At 33.1% G+C, this 16620-nt stretch overlaps 1 protein-coding gene across 3 annotated transcripts in view; it reads left to right on the forward strand.

Annotated features, from left to right (window-relative positions):
• The window catches only part of PRKACB (protein kinase cAMP-activated catalytic subunit beta), a 124746-nt gene that overhangs the window by 50254 nt on the left and 57872 nt on the right, over window positions 1–16620 (forward strand). The window contains exon 1 of one of the 3 annotated variants that reach the window (XM_059375253.1): window positions 5097–5369. The exons of the other annotated variants lie outside the window; for them this stretch is intronic. Coding sequence (XP_059231236.1) covers window positions 5186–5369 — 184 coding nt within the window. The 5' untranslated portion in view covers window positions 5097–5185. Of the gene's footprint in view, window positions 1–5096; window positions 5370–16620 lie in introns of those variants that run through there. 3 annotated transcript variants of the gene reach the window in all.

Raw genomic sequence — 16620 nt, forward strand, 5'->3', positions numbered from 1 at the left:
TCCATTTTACATAGGTCTTAAAATGTAAATTATGTATTTTGTCAGGAAGTATCAAGTTGCCAAGGATTTGGAATGGAAAGAAGGAAAGCTTATGAAGAGGCATGAGAAAAGTTCATTATCTTGATTTATGGTCTCACAGTTGTATTTATATCTCAAAACGCCAAATTTCACACTTTGGATATTTGCAGTTTATTGTATGTCAGTTATATTCATGAAAACTTTTTTTTTTTAACAAATAGGGAACAAACAGAAAAGAAATAAAGAAAACAATAGACCTTGAGCCAATAATATCAATAATTACAGTAAATATAAATGATTTAAACAAGACTCAGCTAGATGTTGTAACAAGAAGTCAACTTTAAATATGCTGATATAATATTTAAAAGCAAAAGAATGGGGGAAAGATAAGTCCATCTTGATACTCTTGTTCGACATGATCACTGAAAGTCCTAGAAATAGAACAAACTATATCTGTTCAAAGATGACAAGCTTGCCTACATAGAAAATCCTAAGAAATCTACAAAAAGAAAAAGGCTCCTAAAACTAATAAGTGTGCTTAGCAAGGTTGCAATATACAAGGTTAAAATATAAAAATAAGTGATGTTTCTGTATACTAGCAATGAACAACTGCAAACATTTTTAAAGTACTATTTACAGTCACAATCACAATCAATAACTCCAATTTAAAAAAATGGTATGTAGGTATAACTCTTAACAAAATATTTGCAGGATCTTTATTCTCAAGATTATAAAACACTAATGAAAGAAATCAAAGACCCAAGTAAATGAAGAGATAACTCTATGATCATAGATTGAAAGACTCAGTATATTGAGATATCATTTCTCTCAATAAACACAATCTTAATAAAGTCCCAGCAAGGGAGCACCTGGCTGGCTCAGTCATTAAGTATCTGCCTTTGGCTCAGATCATGATCCCACAGTCCTGGGATGGACCTCTGCATCCTGCTGCCTGCTCAGCAAGAAGCCTGCTTCTTCCTCTTCCACTGCCCCTGCTCGTATTTCCTCTCTTGCTGTCTCCCTCCGTCAAATAAATAAATAAAATCTTTTAAAATAAAAATAAATGAAAAATGAAAAAATAAAGTCCCAGCAAGATTATTTTTGTAGACATAGACAATCTTAAAATATATATAGAAAGGTTAAGGAACTCTGATAATCAAAACAATTAAGAAGAAAATAATGTTGGAACATTTACACTATCAGATTTAAGATTTACTAGAAAACTGTAATAACCAACACACTATGGTGTAGATGAAAGAACTGACACATACACAAATCTGTGGAACATGATAAAGTCTAGAATAGACCCAGACAAATATTGTTAATTGATTTTTGACAAAGGTGCAAAGGCAATTCAGTTGTTAATGGATATATAAATTGTGGTAAATCATACAATGGAATACTATTCAGCAATTTAAAAAATGAGTGAACTATTGAAACACAACAAGGATGAGCCTCAGGTGTTAACACTGTGCTAAATGAAATAAGCCAGTCTTAAAAGTTTGAATCCATTCATAAAATATGTGAATCCATTTAAGTCATTTTTTTGAAAGGCAAAACCATTACCTTAAAACCTTTATTTGAAGAGCAGGGGTCATGGTCATACTATTTGCCCTCTACATGGACAAATACATAATTTATGTATCACATATGCTTCCATGTTTTTCTTTTCTTTAACCTTGAAATTCTAAAGTACATAGTTATTCTTGGCCTCAGCATGATTGTGAACCTAAAGGTAGACAATGAAGTTCCATGGCTCTAAGGTGACCGATCATCTGAATGGAAACATTCTAATAAAAAGATTCTTAGATGCTGAACAGTATTTCCAAGAACGAATTCCACCCTCCTGCTGTTCTTTTATTCTGACTTCCCCATCTTTTTTTTTTTTTTTTTTTAAGATTTTGTATTTGAGACAGAGAGAGGGAGAAGGAGATGCAGACTCCCTGCTGAGCCCCCCACTTCCCTATCCCTATTGGAAAAATACTGCATTTGAAAAAATCTTTACTTCCTTTGTTGATCACTGTTGTGCAGTACAAAGGAGCTTTGATCTAGGAGCCAGAAGACTTAAGTGACTTTGTGCAAGTCACTTAGTGTTTCTAAGTTTATTTTCTCATCTTAAAGTAGAGATAATAGCACCTGTCCTGCCTACTTCATTTGTAAAGATCTGATAAGCCAGTAGAAATTCCCATTTTGTATGTTGTAAAGTAATTGGTAAGTAAATATAAGGTTTCACCACTATTACTAAATATAGGAAAAGAAAAACCTGTTTTGTGGTATAACAGGAGATTCAACTCTGCAAATTGTTATAATCTCAAAAATTAATGCAGAATGAATAATAAGGACTTCATAATCTCAAACTTGATTACTCTGGTTTTATTATCATACATTATTTAATTAAATTATTAATAGGGTATAAAATATGCTGTTATACCAAATTTGGAGTACAGGGCTAGACATTTTAGTACAAATTAAAGTTCTGTAAATACCATCAGGATGAATAACAAGCAATATACTTCTTAAGATTAATTTCAATTAATCAATTATGAAGGAAGGAATTCCGTTTTAGTAAAAGCTGTAGTTATTTCCTTCTAGCAGTAGATGCCAGTAGAGTTCTTCTTTTTAATAAAAATCAAGTTGCCTAAGTACTTACATAGCAACAACTTCCTGGTCACGTTACCATATATAGAAACATTGCTCTGCAGACTAAAGATTCTACTTTCTATAAGGACTTTGTAACAAATGGAAACAGTTTTACTGAAAAAACAGTCCAGGTTTCAAATGTAGGGTTTTCACTCATCTAGTAAGGCTTACTTCCTCCCCATCCTTCTTCTATTTACTTTGCTGTTAATAGCCTTAGGTATTGTTTTAAATAAATGAATCTTAGTGTTCTAGTTAAGACTCTGGAATATCTGTTCTAAGCTTGAGCAACCTTGAATATGTCTGGCTAAACATGTTAAAGATGATATGGTGGGGTTGAAGTGTTAGGATTAGTTCGTTCATTTGGAAGAGAATACCATGAGTTGAATATTTTGGGAAGGTTAATGTGTCAGAGATGAGTGATTGAAAGAAATGACTGGAATCAGGGAAAACAAGTTATTTTAGAAATTCACATTTGCACATTATAAAAATGAAACCCAAAGAATGAACAAAATTTAGTAACTGTAGAAAAAAAGAGTTCAATGACATTGCATAAATAAAATTAAAACATTTTCAAGTATTTAATGATTTTACTTAGACCTTTAATTTGTTAGAAATGAATGCTTTCATTTTTAGGGGGAGACGAACCGTGAGAGACTGTGGATTCTGAGAAACAAACTGAGGGTTTTGGAGGGGAGGAGGCTAAGGGGTTGGGTGAACCTGGAGGTGGGTATTAAGGATGGCACATATTGTATGGAGCACTGGGTATAGTGCATAAAAAATGAATCTTGGGACACTGAAAACAAAAATAAAATTTCAAAAAAAAAGAATGCTTTCTTGAACATATTGAGTATATAATACATGCTCTATATTGATGAATTCAAGTAACATAATTTGAGACATAAATTTATAAATAGCAAGTTTTAACACAGAAGTTTAAATCAGTGGAGAAAGAAGAGAGCAATTTATTTTCTAAGAAATATGTTGGAAAATTCAGTGAAGAGGTGACACTTGGAGTGAGTCTCAAGGATGAAAGAAATTTCTCCTCTAAGATAGCAAGGCAGAGAATTAAGGGATTTCATCCACTTCAGGCCCTGTAGTCCTTCCATGCTCTGTAGAGACTGAACAGACTGCAGACACTTGTTCAGTCCTGTTTTGTGTAAAGCACTGTCAGATGTTTTAAAAAAATTATCTATTCTTATACACACATGTTTACACAGAAAGCTACAGATTTTAAAAGCTTAGTATTATAGATACTGTTCCCTATTTGGTTACATTGATACTAATTTTATTACACAAAACAAAATATACAACAGTGGAGCTGTTACTTGGCAAAATTCATAAGTCAATTTGTGTGTGTGTGTGTGTGTGTGTGTGTGTGTGTTGTCCTAAACTGATTATATTATTGTTCCAGCTTATTTATTATTGTTGTTCCTATTCTATTTGTCAAGCAGCTGGCAGGAAATTTGGACTAAGATATTTTTAGGTAGATCCTCTCTCTCCCCCAAGGAGAAAAGCATATAGATTTTTCATCCTTTAATTAGTGTCAAAAGGCAAGTACTCGAGTTCATAATTAAGTGTCACAGGTTACTTTTTTCCTGCAATTGGCCAATGGCAAATTTTACTTTCTTTTAATCAAAGGAGTTGTTTCTAAGTCAGACCTAAAGTTAGGGATCAGTGAAGAAGTAGTACTCAGTGTTAAGTTTTAAAAATTAAGATGTTTCAGTAAACTAGAAGGAATTTTTTTTTTTCAGTTGAAATGTTTTGCTGTGGCTGATTTTACGTAACTTTAAATCTTATATTTTGTTCATTTTTTCATATTTTAAAATGTACTGCTGATAAACACTTGTCAGCAGATGGTAAGTTTGATAAGCAGTACTCATATACTACATTTTTGTAGTTCCTGTATATATTAGACTTAAGTCAATGAGTTAGCAACATTTGGTTCTTTTTTTAAAGTGCTAGTTCAGATATTTCTTAGTTAAAACATGTTATAAAGTTGTTTTGCAAGGGCTTTTAATATCCAGTTTATATGAGTTTTCAGTGAAAAGTTAACTGCTTATCAGGATTCATAAAATCTGTACATTAGCTGATTTCCTGAAAAAAAAAACAAAACCACACAACCTTTTTAACATATTATATTTGGAGAGTGGTTTGGCCTTGAATTGTTTGCATAGAGTTGTAATACATGTTTAACTAGTTTTCTTTTTGAAAAGTTTTTTTCAGTCTGTATATAAAGTCTTATCTTTAATGTTCTCACTAAGATTAAACACTCTTAAGCATAAAACCATTTAGACTGATATTGCAAGTCTTTAAAATCCCCATCTCTAGTTGAGATGAAGGGTTTGCTAAGAAAGGCTCAGTAATGTACTGTTTTATATTAACAGGAAACAGAGCAGCAGTAGTGGTTTGAATACCCTGCAAACAGGAAGTTTGACACATGCATAGCTCTTAGCTTCTGTGTAAGAACTTGTTGAGCTCCTTCTGAAAATATTTTCATTTACTTTAAGTAAAGTGCAAATGCACATGAATGGCAGCTTATAAAGAACTACCCTGTAACCAGTATACGGGTACAACTGCTCTTCAGAAATTGGAAGGTTTTGCTAGCCGATTATTTCATAGACATTCTAAAAGTACTGCACATGATCAGAAAACTGCTCTGGAAAATGACAGCCTTCATTTCTCTGAGCATACTGCTTTATGGGACAGATCAAGTAAGTTTTGTTTGTTTTTTTTTAATGATACATTTTAACTAGAAGCTAAAATACTAATTGGAGTTTTAGAATCAAACATAAAGAACAATGTTTTGTCTTTTTGTGATTCATACAAGGACATTTTGCAGGATGAAGTTGCAAAATCCCACAAAACTTGATTATAAGTTGAACTGAATCGTGTAGTTCATTGTTTTGTTTTATATGTGACCATTAAGTCCCATGTCAGTAGGAAATTTTCTACAGAATTTTATGTCATGTCTAGTGAATGTTAGTTTGTTTTTATTTTTTGTTCTTATATGAAAGTGAAAAGCCTAAATTTTAGAAAGAATAATCAGTTTATTTTTTTTAAAGTTTTTTGGATTTATAATCCTTAAAATTTAAAAGGGCAGAAGACTCTGGAATTTATAATTAAAGTTCTACTGTGTTTACCATTTTTTATTTTTAAGTACCTGTGTGAAAGTTACTTCAGGTTTTTTTATAAGCAGGATTTCTAATACGAAAGCATAGTATAAGTACTCTATGTAAAATCTTATATTTATAACATAATAAATAACAAAAGCTTTTATATTTTTATTTTATGTTATTTTAATTGTGGTTAAAGGAGGGAAAACTTGTTTATGCATACATCACATTCTTTCCAGGCATGTTAAAATGTTTGAACTTGGTGCTTTGCTAAAATGTAACCATTTTTGGTGACATGCACTTTAAAAGATAAATTTCAGGTATAAACAATACCAGTACCTCCATTCCACATCTCACCAAAAATACCCTCCCCAAGGTATTTTTGTCATTGTGATTAAAGGAACAATAGAATTACCCTTGGTACCTTTGCCCTTTTTGCTGTGTTTGATGATCAAATAGCACTAGGTTTTGCTTTTTTCTGTTTATATATTCCATTGCAGTTTAAAACTCAGTTTAAAAAAATAAAACAAACCAAGAATGGTTTACAAAATTTAGTCCTTGGTTTTTTACAGTACCTTCATGGTTCTATAGAAGTTTATTTGAATTATTTATTTACTGCATCAGAATTTTTTTTTATCTCCTTTGAGCTGTTTTAAGGAGAAAGTAAAGAACACATATATTGTTAAAATTCTTCTTACTTGAAGGTTTTGATTGTTTATAATTAATCCTTACTGTAAAGCAGGTCGATAGATGAGGAATCTCAAATATCTTCAAGGTAATGAACTGTTAAATATTAGAAATAATTCTACATTATTAAGATTAACCAAACAGCAGAAGTTTGTTATTCATTCCACTTGTCCTGTTCTATTAAATTGCACTCTTCTAGGTCCCTTTGGAAATCTTTTTCATGCATTTGGAAGACCTTTTAATTAAGCGTTCAATTAAGAATGGAGACAGTACTGAATTAGTTTCTGTTTCACTAGTACCTACTCCTCCAAAACAGACATAGTAGGTGTCTGTTTAGTAAATGTATCTCAAATGTGTTTGATGAATGAATGAGATCACAGGCTTGTAATAAAACTTATGTTTGAACCATACTGTCACTATTTCTTAAAAATGTATGGGGCCTGTGATGTTTTCTGAAACACATTTTAAAACTAACTATTGAAGATAACATCATGAGCATGATTTCTTTTAGAAAAAAGAGACTGATGGGGCGCCTGGGTGGCTCAGTGGGTTAAAGCCTCTGCCTTCGGCTCAGGTTGTGATTCTAGGGTCCTGGAATAGAGCCCCACATTGGGCTCTCTGCTCAGCCCACTGCCTACCTCTCTGCCTACTTGTGATCTCTGTCGGTCAAATAAATAAATAAAATCTTTAAAAAAAAAAAAAAAGAAAAAAGAAAAAAAGAGACTGATAAAATGCTGTTAACATTTTTCTGAATTCTGATGTCACAAAATAAAATAAATAGTACACTTGTAACACAAGTAAAATTAGGTGCAGGCCTTGTAGCCCTGCAAATAATAGGCATGACACAAGAAATATTTAGAATAACTGAATATTCATTAATCAAGTATTTCTTCTACTCTCTTCTCTCTTTCATATCCCAAAAATATCAAAAGACACAATAATTTTATATACATGATGATGGGTATAGTAAACACAAGCTCTAGTTTTCTGTTATGGAGTGTGTTACTGTAGAGGAGAAAACACTGATGCAACAGAAACAGAAATCCTATCATTTCAAAATTCCAGGGTTTATTTTTGTGATGAAAGCACAAATTACCATTTACAGAGTGAGTTATAGAAGGAACTTTTACTATATGAAGTTTTTATGAAAACCACATTCTTCAAAGCTACTTAAAGCATTCTACTTGTATGACTTGTTTGACAAGAAAAAAGAATGTACTATCTCCTGATAATAAACATTCTGAATATGCTTGTTCCAAAAGTGCTATTTTAAGAAATCAACTAAGCACAGAAAATACATGTAATTTTTTTTAAATTGCCTGTTGAGTAAAGATTAATTACCAATTTAAGCATTTATGAAATGTAACAAGTTTTAATCCAAGTTTTTTCTCTAGTGATAGTAAATATAGGAAGAAATACAGTATAAAAGCCACACAGAACTGTGTTTTATCTTCTGTTATTAAACTAAGTAACAGGAATTCCTGTTTGATAACATAAATATTTAACAGCTGATTCCATCTACATATAAGTACAAGAAGTTCAAAAGAAAAACATGGAGGAATTCTGCTTTTTGTTCTGACTCAGAATGAACAGGAGTATTGATGTTCATTGAGTTCTCTTTGTAGCAAATGTATTATGGTTAGCTTTTAAATCTTTCTTTGATCATAAGTGGTATATCAAATTATACAATGCTGAACTTAATTGAAGTTTTCACGATTTAAATCTTGGACTTTATACACTTAATGAATGTCTAATAACATTTTAAGGACTAAATAGGTGAATACCATCAAACACTTTTTTTATTCTCCTTCCCCATGAATTGACAAGCTATTTTTCTGGTAGATAAAAAGCTGTATGAGTGAATCTTAGATTTACGTATCATATTAAACAAATACACAATGTTATATATAGATTTCTTCAGGTAGGATTAGATAACTAAAATGGTTTATCAGGCCACTTTATCTAGTTAGTTTTACCTTTCCAAAGCTCATACGATCTTTAAGACAATTCACTTTCATGTTTTTTTTTTTCCCCTTGAAGATTAATTTATTCATTTTAGAGAGGGGCAGGGAGGAGCAGTGGGAGAGAGAGAAATCTCAAGCAGACTCCATACTGAATGTGGAGCCCAATGTGGGACTGGATCTCATGACCCTGAGATCATGTCATGAATTGAAATCAATAGTCAGACACGTAACTGACTGAGCCACCCAGATACCACTTTCATGTTTATTTCTTAGGCCACTGAATCTGTGTTACTGCAACTTCCTTTTTTTCCCCATTGTAACTTCTAAGCTAGAGCACCATCCACATTATCCTTTTATCTGCTTTTTCTATCAGCAGCTATTCCATAAGTTTCTTGGTAGCAATCCATTTTTAGTCATTTGGCAAATGTTTTTGAGAATTTACTGTATCATGGTCTATAAATGGGCTATGGGAAAAATAAGTTCTAGTTCTTACCTTCAAAAACAAGAGTAGGAAGAGCAAACATACAACCAACATAATATTTAAGGTATAGTGAAATGGTTACTTAAAATTGTAAGTTTACTGTAGGAGCTTAGTGTAAGAAGAAATTAACATTAAGGGGAGATGGGACTACCTTTAAGAATATGAAGAATGAATTGACTTCTGAGACTCAGAAAAGGAGGAAAAGGTTATTTTAATATAAGAAAATAAATAACATACACAAATATGTGAAAACATGAAAATTTAGGGTTTACTTAATAAAAGACATGGTAAGATATTAGAAGGGTAGCCTGTAGATCTGATCTTGGAAATCTATCATATACTCAGAATTTTGAACTACATTCTAATAGACAGTGGGGAGCTAATCTTTTTTTTTAAGTGGAAGATAGTATATGTACGGTCTTTGTTAAAAGGGCCTAAAGAATTTTAATTTTAACTAGCATAATAAAGGAAAAGTTAACTGGCTTATTCTGCCAGGAAATAAGCAGGAAATTTGGATACTAAAGATTTTCTATTTCAGCTGGGCAGGTATTTACAACTAAGACTTTTGGTCAGTACATGACCATGGCAAATGAATAGTCAGACACTGGATTCCCTTTACAATAACAGTGCTAATTTAAGATGTTTCTTCTCTCTGGAATTCCTTTTCCTTTCTCCCACCAGTGGTAAGATCTGCTCTTACGTTCAGACTCTGTTCAATTACTATCTCTAACAAAAATCACCAGAGCATTCTTTTCCTATTTTTCATTTCAATAAAATTCATAATCTTCTTTCTTTGTTCTCCTATCATCTTATGCTCACTTCAATTATTGTTTATTTTATAGATTTAAAAAAAGTTTTTATTTTTTAGTAATAGTTTTATTATTAAAGTTATATTACATTATTCCTTAAGTTACATATCTCCCATATTTGACTTTGAACTCCTAGAGGGCATAAATTTGTCAATTTATTTTTGGTATTACCAGCCTATTTCTCAATAAACACTGAGTTGTTTGTTATATTGCCTTTAAATATCACTATGGTCTTACACTAACAAGCATTCTTTAATTTGTTCTATTATGATCTTTGCGATTTATTTCAAAGGCTTATGGTTACTAACCAAAAGCAGTAAGATGCTGGCCTGAACATGGAAAATACCACTTTCCAGAGGCACTAAACTCTTCAGCATTATCTGTGCATTTTTATCATGATTGCTTATAAGAACTTGAATAATCAGCAGACCTTATACTAAGCTAATGGGAAAATTAAGTAATTTAACATTAGAAAATGTTTCCATGGGCTACTTAGCAATGCCATATTGTATATCAAGTATAATAACATAAAAGTAGCTTCTATTTGCTTGTGTTTTGCAAGAGTAACCATACTACATGGTTAGAGAAAAAGGAAGATTAAGTATATATTCTAGGTATTGTCTTGCTACTCGAAGTGTGTTGCCAATCCAACAGCATTAGCATCACCTGGGAGCCTGTTGCAAAGGAAAACGCTCTGGATGCCTGGGTGACTCAGTCAGTTAAGTGTCTGCCTTTGGCTTATGTCCTGATCCCTGGGTCCTGGATAGAGTCCCACATCGGGCTCCTTGCTTAGCAGGGAATCTGCTTCTCTCTCTGCCTGTTGTTCCCCCTGCTTGTGTTCTCTCTCTCTGACAAATAAATAAATAAAATATTTTTCAAAAAAAGAAAAACCCTCAGGCCCTATCAAACCTGAGTCAGAATCTTCATTTTAACAGAATTATCCAGCTGATTGATACGCACATTAAAGTTAGAGAAGCACTTTTTCCCTAGTAATATTTTAATCCTATTACCAAATAATATATCTTCACTGGAGAAAAATTTGCAAACCTTAGAAAAGAACAACAACAAAAAGAAACCACACAATTCCACCAAAAGATAACCACTGCTAAAACCTTTTGTACATATAGTCTTGTAGCTCTAGATATCTTTTGTATATATAGACTGCTTTTTGCATAGATGAACAAATTTCCACCAGCCCCTCAATGTGGATCTTTTAGTGCACAGTATTTTATTACATTTTTGCTTGTCATAAAGAGTTGTTACATAATACATTTTAAGATGGCTGTTTTGTATTCAATTGTATTTAATTTGTATTCAATTGAAGGATGTAACACTATTTAACTGATCACTGGCCATCTAGACTGTTTTTAATTTTTGTTATTATACAAAAAAATGCTGTGATAAACATTCTTTTAGTGAAATCTTTGTACATATTATTTTTATATTTTATAGGACAAATTTGGAGAACTGTTATGACTATTTTAAGACTTTTGTAATAATTACACCCCAGATATACAAGTAATATAATCTTTTGGAGTTGAATTTGTTTTCACTATTCAGAGATGTTTAAATTCCCTGCCTTATTTTCTCCTTTATTATTAGTTTTCATCAGAATTCTCCACTTTTCAAAACTGATCAATTATTAGGAGCAAATGGTCTGAAAGACATATTTTAGTTGACAAATAGAGCATTATCATTATATGTTCCTTGGTAGTCAACAGACAATAATCTACTTGGAGATTCAGACATATTATAAAGTATATCACATACTTCTGATTGTGCAATATAGCTGTGACTCTTATCCCTTCATTCCCATATTCCCTGGGTGGAATATTGTCATATACATTATCATATGCAACATTTATCTATTGTCAGACATTGTTTTAAGGACATTGCATGTATTCATTCATGTAATTCCTTAAAAAGCCTAGTAGGGTTTACAGATGAAGAGAATAAAGCACATTGAGGGACAGTAATTTCTTCAAGATAACATACCTAAATAGGAAGAAATTTGAACCCAGGCAGTCTGGCTCCAAAGTCCATGCTTTTAGTACCTATTATGTGAAATCTTTCTGTATGTGTGTAAGAAAAATGGGTCTCTGGCTCCTATAGCAAAGATTTTGTGTCTTGGGTTTCCTGTCAGATGAGAGACAGTGTGTGCATTATGAGGACCAAGAAGATGAACAGGCTAGAAAGAGAAGTTTGAAAATAAGATGCCTTCCAAAAAGAGCTAATAAATCAAAACTGAATTGATACATTCTCTGAAGGATTGAATATTACTTGCAAAATCCTAAAATAATGGCTGTTTTTAACTGAGCTTTTAACTAGTTGTATAACTAGTATGGCCACTTATGATACAAATAAGGTTTCATCTTTTAAATATTCAGATTAATCACTTATACTAATCTGTTTATATTAGCACGACTGCTAAGTAGCTCTTTTTTTGGTGTCTCCTTCCACTCCCCTTTCACATACTGCTTAACTTTTGACAGTTCACTCATTACAGAGAGGCTAATCTTCCTTTCAAAGCATGAATAAAGAGGTGAGAATTTTGATTAGTATATAAGCTAGTGGTCTCATTTTCAGCTTCATTTGATTTTGCCACTGCTACATGGTTTCGTGGATTAAAACTTATCCCCAAGAATTTGATGTATCCTTGCTCTTGATGTGATGACACTGACCCTTGTGGAGACCTTATGGTTCATATTAATATTGGACTTTCCAGTGTTATGTTTATCCAAGCGATAAAGCACAGGATTTACTTAAATGCTTCATGAGCCTGACTTCCACTCCAGGTCAAATGTGTGACAACGGTATCTTTCAGCCCTTTCCCCACACTGTACCCAAATCAGCCTTCCTTTCTTGAACATCTTGTGCAGGAATAGCAAACTGGTTGTCTATAACTCAGATGTAGCTCACAGATAAATTTTGTTTGGTCCTCATGGTATTTTTTTAATAATTGAATTTTATACCATTATTTTTTATAAAAATATAAAATGATTTTTAAACAAAAGATTTCATATTAATATTGGACTTTAGTATCCTTGAACCATTAGAAAAGTTGATTTCAGAGGCCCCTAATTCCATTTAAGAACAAATGGGCACTGAATGAATATCCTTTTTACTCAGGATTTATACTGTGTGATTTACTCTGTCTGGCCTTATATTGTTTTGCCTATACGTCCTCTGTAGACACTAAATTTGGCACATAGTGCCTCTAATTTAAACCCTAAATCACCAACTCAGATTCTCCTTTCCTTTTTGATAAAGCTTGTTTAGTGTGCCTTCCTACTTATGGACCACAGATACTATCACTAAAATTCATGAAAGAAATTCTGGTAATTCTAAACCTTAGGAAGAATGATGTCTAGTTTTAATCCTTCCCTTTCAGGATCCCCATTTTATTTTTAATATAGATCTACTTACCTCCGCCTCTTTAATTAATTTTGTTTACCATTAGGTATTGGGAAGGAATAGCCTTTACTAGCTCCAAAGGGTTTTTGTTAGGTCATTCCCCCCAGCTAATGAATGCCTGCTAGCCTTACACCTACATAATTAAGTTGTCCACTGAAGTGATTCTTCCCAGAGCAAAGAAGATCCTTGCTTCAGTCAACTGTCTCTACTTACATAGAGGAGCACTTGACAACGTTTTATTTTAAAGATTTATTTATTTATTGGAGAGTGAGAGAATGAGAGAGAGAGTGCATACATGTGCCCTTGCAAGCATGGGGAGGGGCAGAAGGTGAGAGAAAGAGGGAAAGAATCTTAAGCAGACTCCCCACTGAGCGTGGAGCCAGATATAACAGAAGGCTCAATATCACAACCCTGAGACCATGACATCAGCTGAAATCAAGAGTTGGGGACGTAACTGAACCACCCAGGAACAATGACAACTTTTAAAAAATTAAGTATAATTTATATACCATAAAACTTTGTCATTGGAGTTCAATGTAGAGTTCAGTGTTTATTAATAAATTTGTAGAATTGTGCAGCCATCTCCACAATTCATTTTTAGAATATTTCCATCACTTCAGAAAGTTTTATACCCGTTGGCAGTTCTCCACTTTTCATCTAAACCACAGACAAACTCTGATGTTTTCTGGGCCTACAGATTTTCTTTTCTGGACATTTTCTACCTCTACAGATTTTCTGTCCCTATAGATTTTTGTCATTACAGATTTTTCATTTCTGGATGTTTTATATAAATGGAATTATACAACATGTAATCTGTTGTTTCTGACTTCTTGCACTTAAAAGTTTTGATGTTTATCCATGTGAAAGAACATAAAAAATAATTTTATTGCTGAATTATAGCATGCTTTATGGATATAATACATTTTGTTTAACCATTCAGCAACTGATAAACATTAAGGTTATTTCCAGTTTGGGATTATTTGGATAATGTCATGATAAACATTTGGATACAAGACTGAGCAGTTTTTCTGCTTTTAGTTCTCTTAAGCAGATATCTAGGAGTACAATTGCTGGGTCAAGGCTAAGTTTATGTTTATTCTTTGAAGAAACTTCCAAATTGTTTTAAGTGGCTTTACCCTTTTACATTGCCACCAGCAATATATGAGGGTTATAGTTTCTTCACATTCTTGTTAATACTTGATATCATCAGTCTTTTTAATTATAACCATTCTGTTATATGTGAATTGGTATTTCATTGTGATTTCAATTTGTATTTCCCTAATAATTGATGATGTTGAGCATATTTTCATATGTTCTTAGAAGCCATTTGTGTATCTTCTTTGGAGAAACACATTTTCAAATCTTTTGCTCACCTTCAAAACAGGATTTTTGTCTTCTTATTACCAAGTCTTAAAAATTCTAAATATATTCTAAATACAAGTTCTTTACCAAATACATAATTTGCAAATATTTACTCTTGGTCTATGGCTTGTCTTATTTTCTTAAATGGTGTCTTTGAAGAGTAAAAGTTTGTGATTTTAATGAAGTACAGTTTATCATTTTTTCCTTTATACTTTGTACTTTTGTTGCTAAATCAAATCATTGTCTAACCCAAGGCAATGATGATTTTTATTCTCTGCTTTCATCCAGAAATCCATTTTTTTAGTTGTCTTTGTATTTATGATGTGAGGCATGGAGTGAAGTCCTTCCCCCCATCCTTCGTATGGCTATCCAATTTTTACTGTACTTTTTTAAATCCAATTTTTAGCATCAGCTATCAGTTTCTTTTTTTTTATTTAATTTTTTTCAGTGTTCCAAGATTCATTGTTTATGCACCACACCCAGTACTCCATACAATACATGCCCTCCTTAATACCTACCACCATGCTCATCCAACCCTCCACCCCCTCCCCTCCAAAACCCTCAGTTTGTTTGTCAGAGTCCACAGTCTCTCATGGTTCATCCCCTCCTCTGATTTCCCCCAACTCACTTCTCTTCCTCTTCTCCCAGTGTCCTCCATGTTATTCCTTATGCTCCACAAGTAAGTGAAACCAAATGATAATTGACTCTCTCCGCTTGACTTACTTCACTCAGCATAATTTCCTCCAATCCCATCCATGTTGACACAAAAGTTGGGTATTCATCCTTTCTGACGAAGGCATAATATTCCATTGTATATGTGGACCATATCTTCTTAATTATTTTTATTAACATATAATGTATATTTGTCCCAAGGGTACAGGTCTGTGAATCATCAGGCTTACATACTTCACGGCACTCACCATATTATATACCCTCCTCAATGTCCGTAAACCAACCACCCTCTCCATACCCTCCCTCCGCCCAGCAACCCTCAGCTTGTTTTGGGGGATTAAGAGTATCTTGTGATTTGTCTCCTGATCCCATCTTGTTTCATTTTTTTCCTTCTCTAGCCCCCAAACCCCCCACTCTACCTCTCAAAATCCCCATATGAGGGATATCATATGATAATTGTCTTTCTCTGATTGACTTATTTCGCTCAGCATAATACCCTCTAGTTCCATCCATGTCATCACAAATGGCAAGATTTCATTTCTTTTGATGGATGCATAGTATTCCATTGTATATATATACCACCTATTCTTTATCCATTCATCTGTTGATGGACATCTAGGTTCTTTCCATAGTTTGGCTATTGTGGACATTGCTGCTATAAACATTTGGGTGCACGTGCCCCTTCCAACCACTACATTTGTATCTTTAGGGTAAATACCCAGTAGTGCAATTGCTGGGTTGTAGGGTAGCCTTATTTCCAACTTTTTGAGGAATCTCCATGGTATTTTCCAGAGTGGTTGCAGAAGTTTGCATTCCCACCAACAGTGTAGGGGGGTTCTCCTTTCTCTGTGTCCTCTCCTGCATCTGTCATTTCCTGACTTGTTAATTTTACCATTCAGATCGGTATGAGGTAGTATCTCACCATGGTTTTGATTAGTATTTCCCTGATGATGACTGATATGGAACTTTTTCATGTGTCTGTTGGCCATCTGGATGTCTTTGCAGAAATATCTGTTCATATCCTCTGCCATTTCTTGATTGGATTATTTATTCTTTTAGGATTATTTGTTCCATTTCTTTGGGAAAAAAATGGATGGTATTTTGATAGGAATTGCATTAAATGTGTAGATTGCTTTAGGTAGCATAGACATTTTTACAGTATTTATTCTTCCAATCCAGGAACATGGAACATTTTGCCATTTCTTTGTGTCTTCCTCAATTTCTTTCATGAGTACTTTATAGTTTTCTGAGTATAGATTCTTTGCCTCTTTGGTTAGGTTTATTCCTAGGTATCTTATAGTTTTGGGTGCAATTGTAAATGGGATTGACTCCTTCATTTTTCTTTCTTCTTCTTGTTGTTGGTGTAGAGAAATGCAACTGATTTCTGTGGATTGGTTTTATATCCTGACACTTTACTGAATTCCTGTACAAGTTCTAGCAGTTTTGGAGTGGAGTCTTTG

Source organism: Mustela nigripes, chromosome 14 (genome assembly GCF_022355385.1).
Source record: "Mustela nigripes isolate SB6536 chromosome 14, MUSNIG.SB6536, whole genome shotgun sequence".
In the NCBI taxonomy this organism is placed as follows: Eukaryota; Metazoa; Chordata; class Mammalia; order Carnivora; family Mustelidae; genus Mustela; species Mustela nigripes.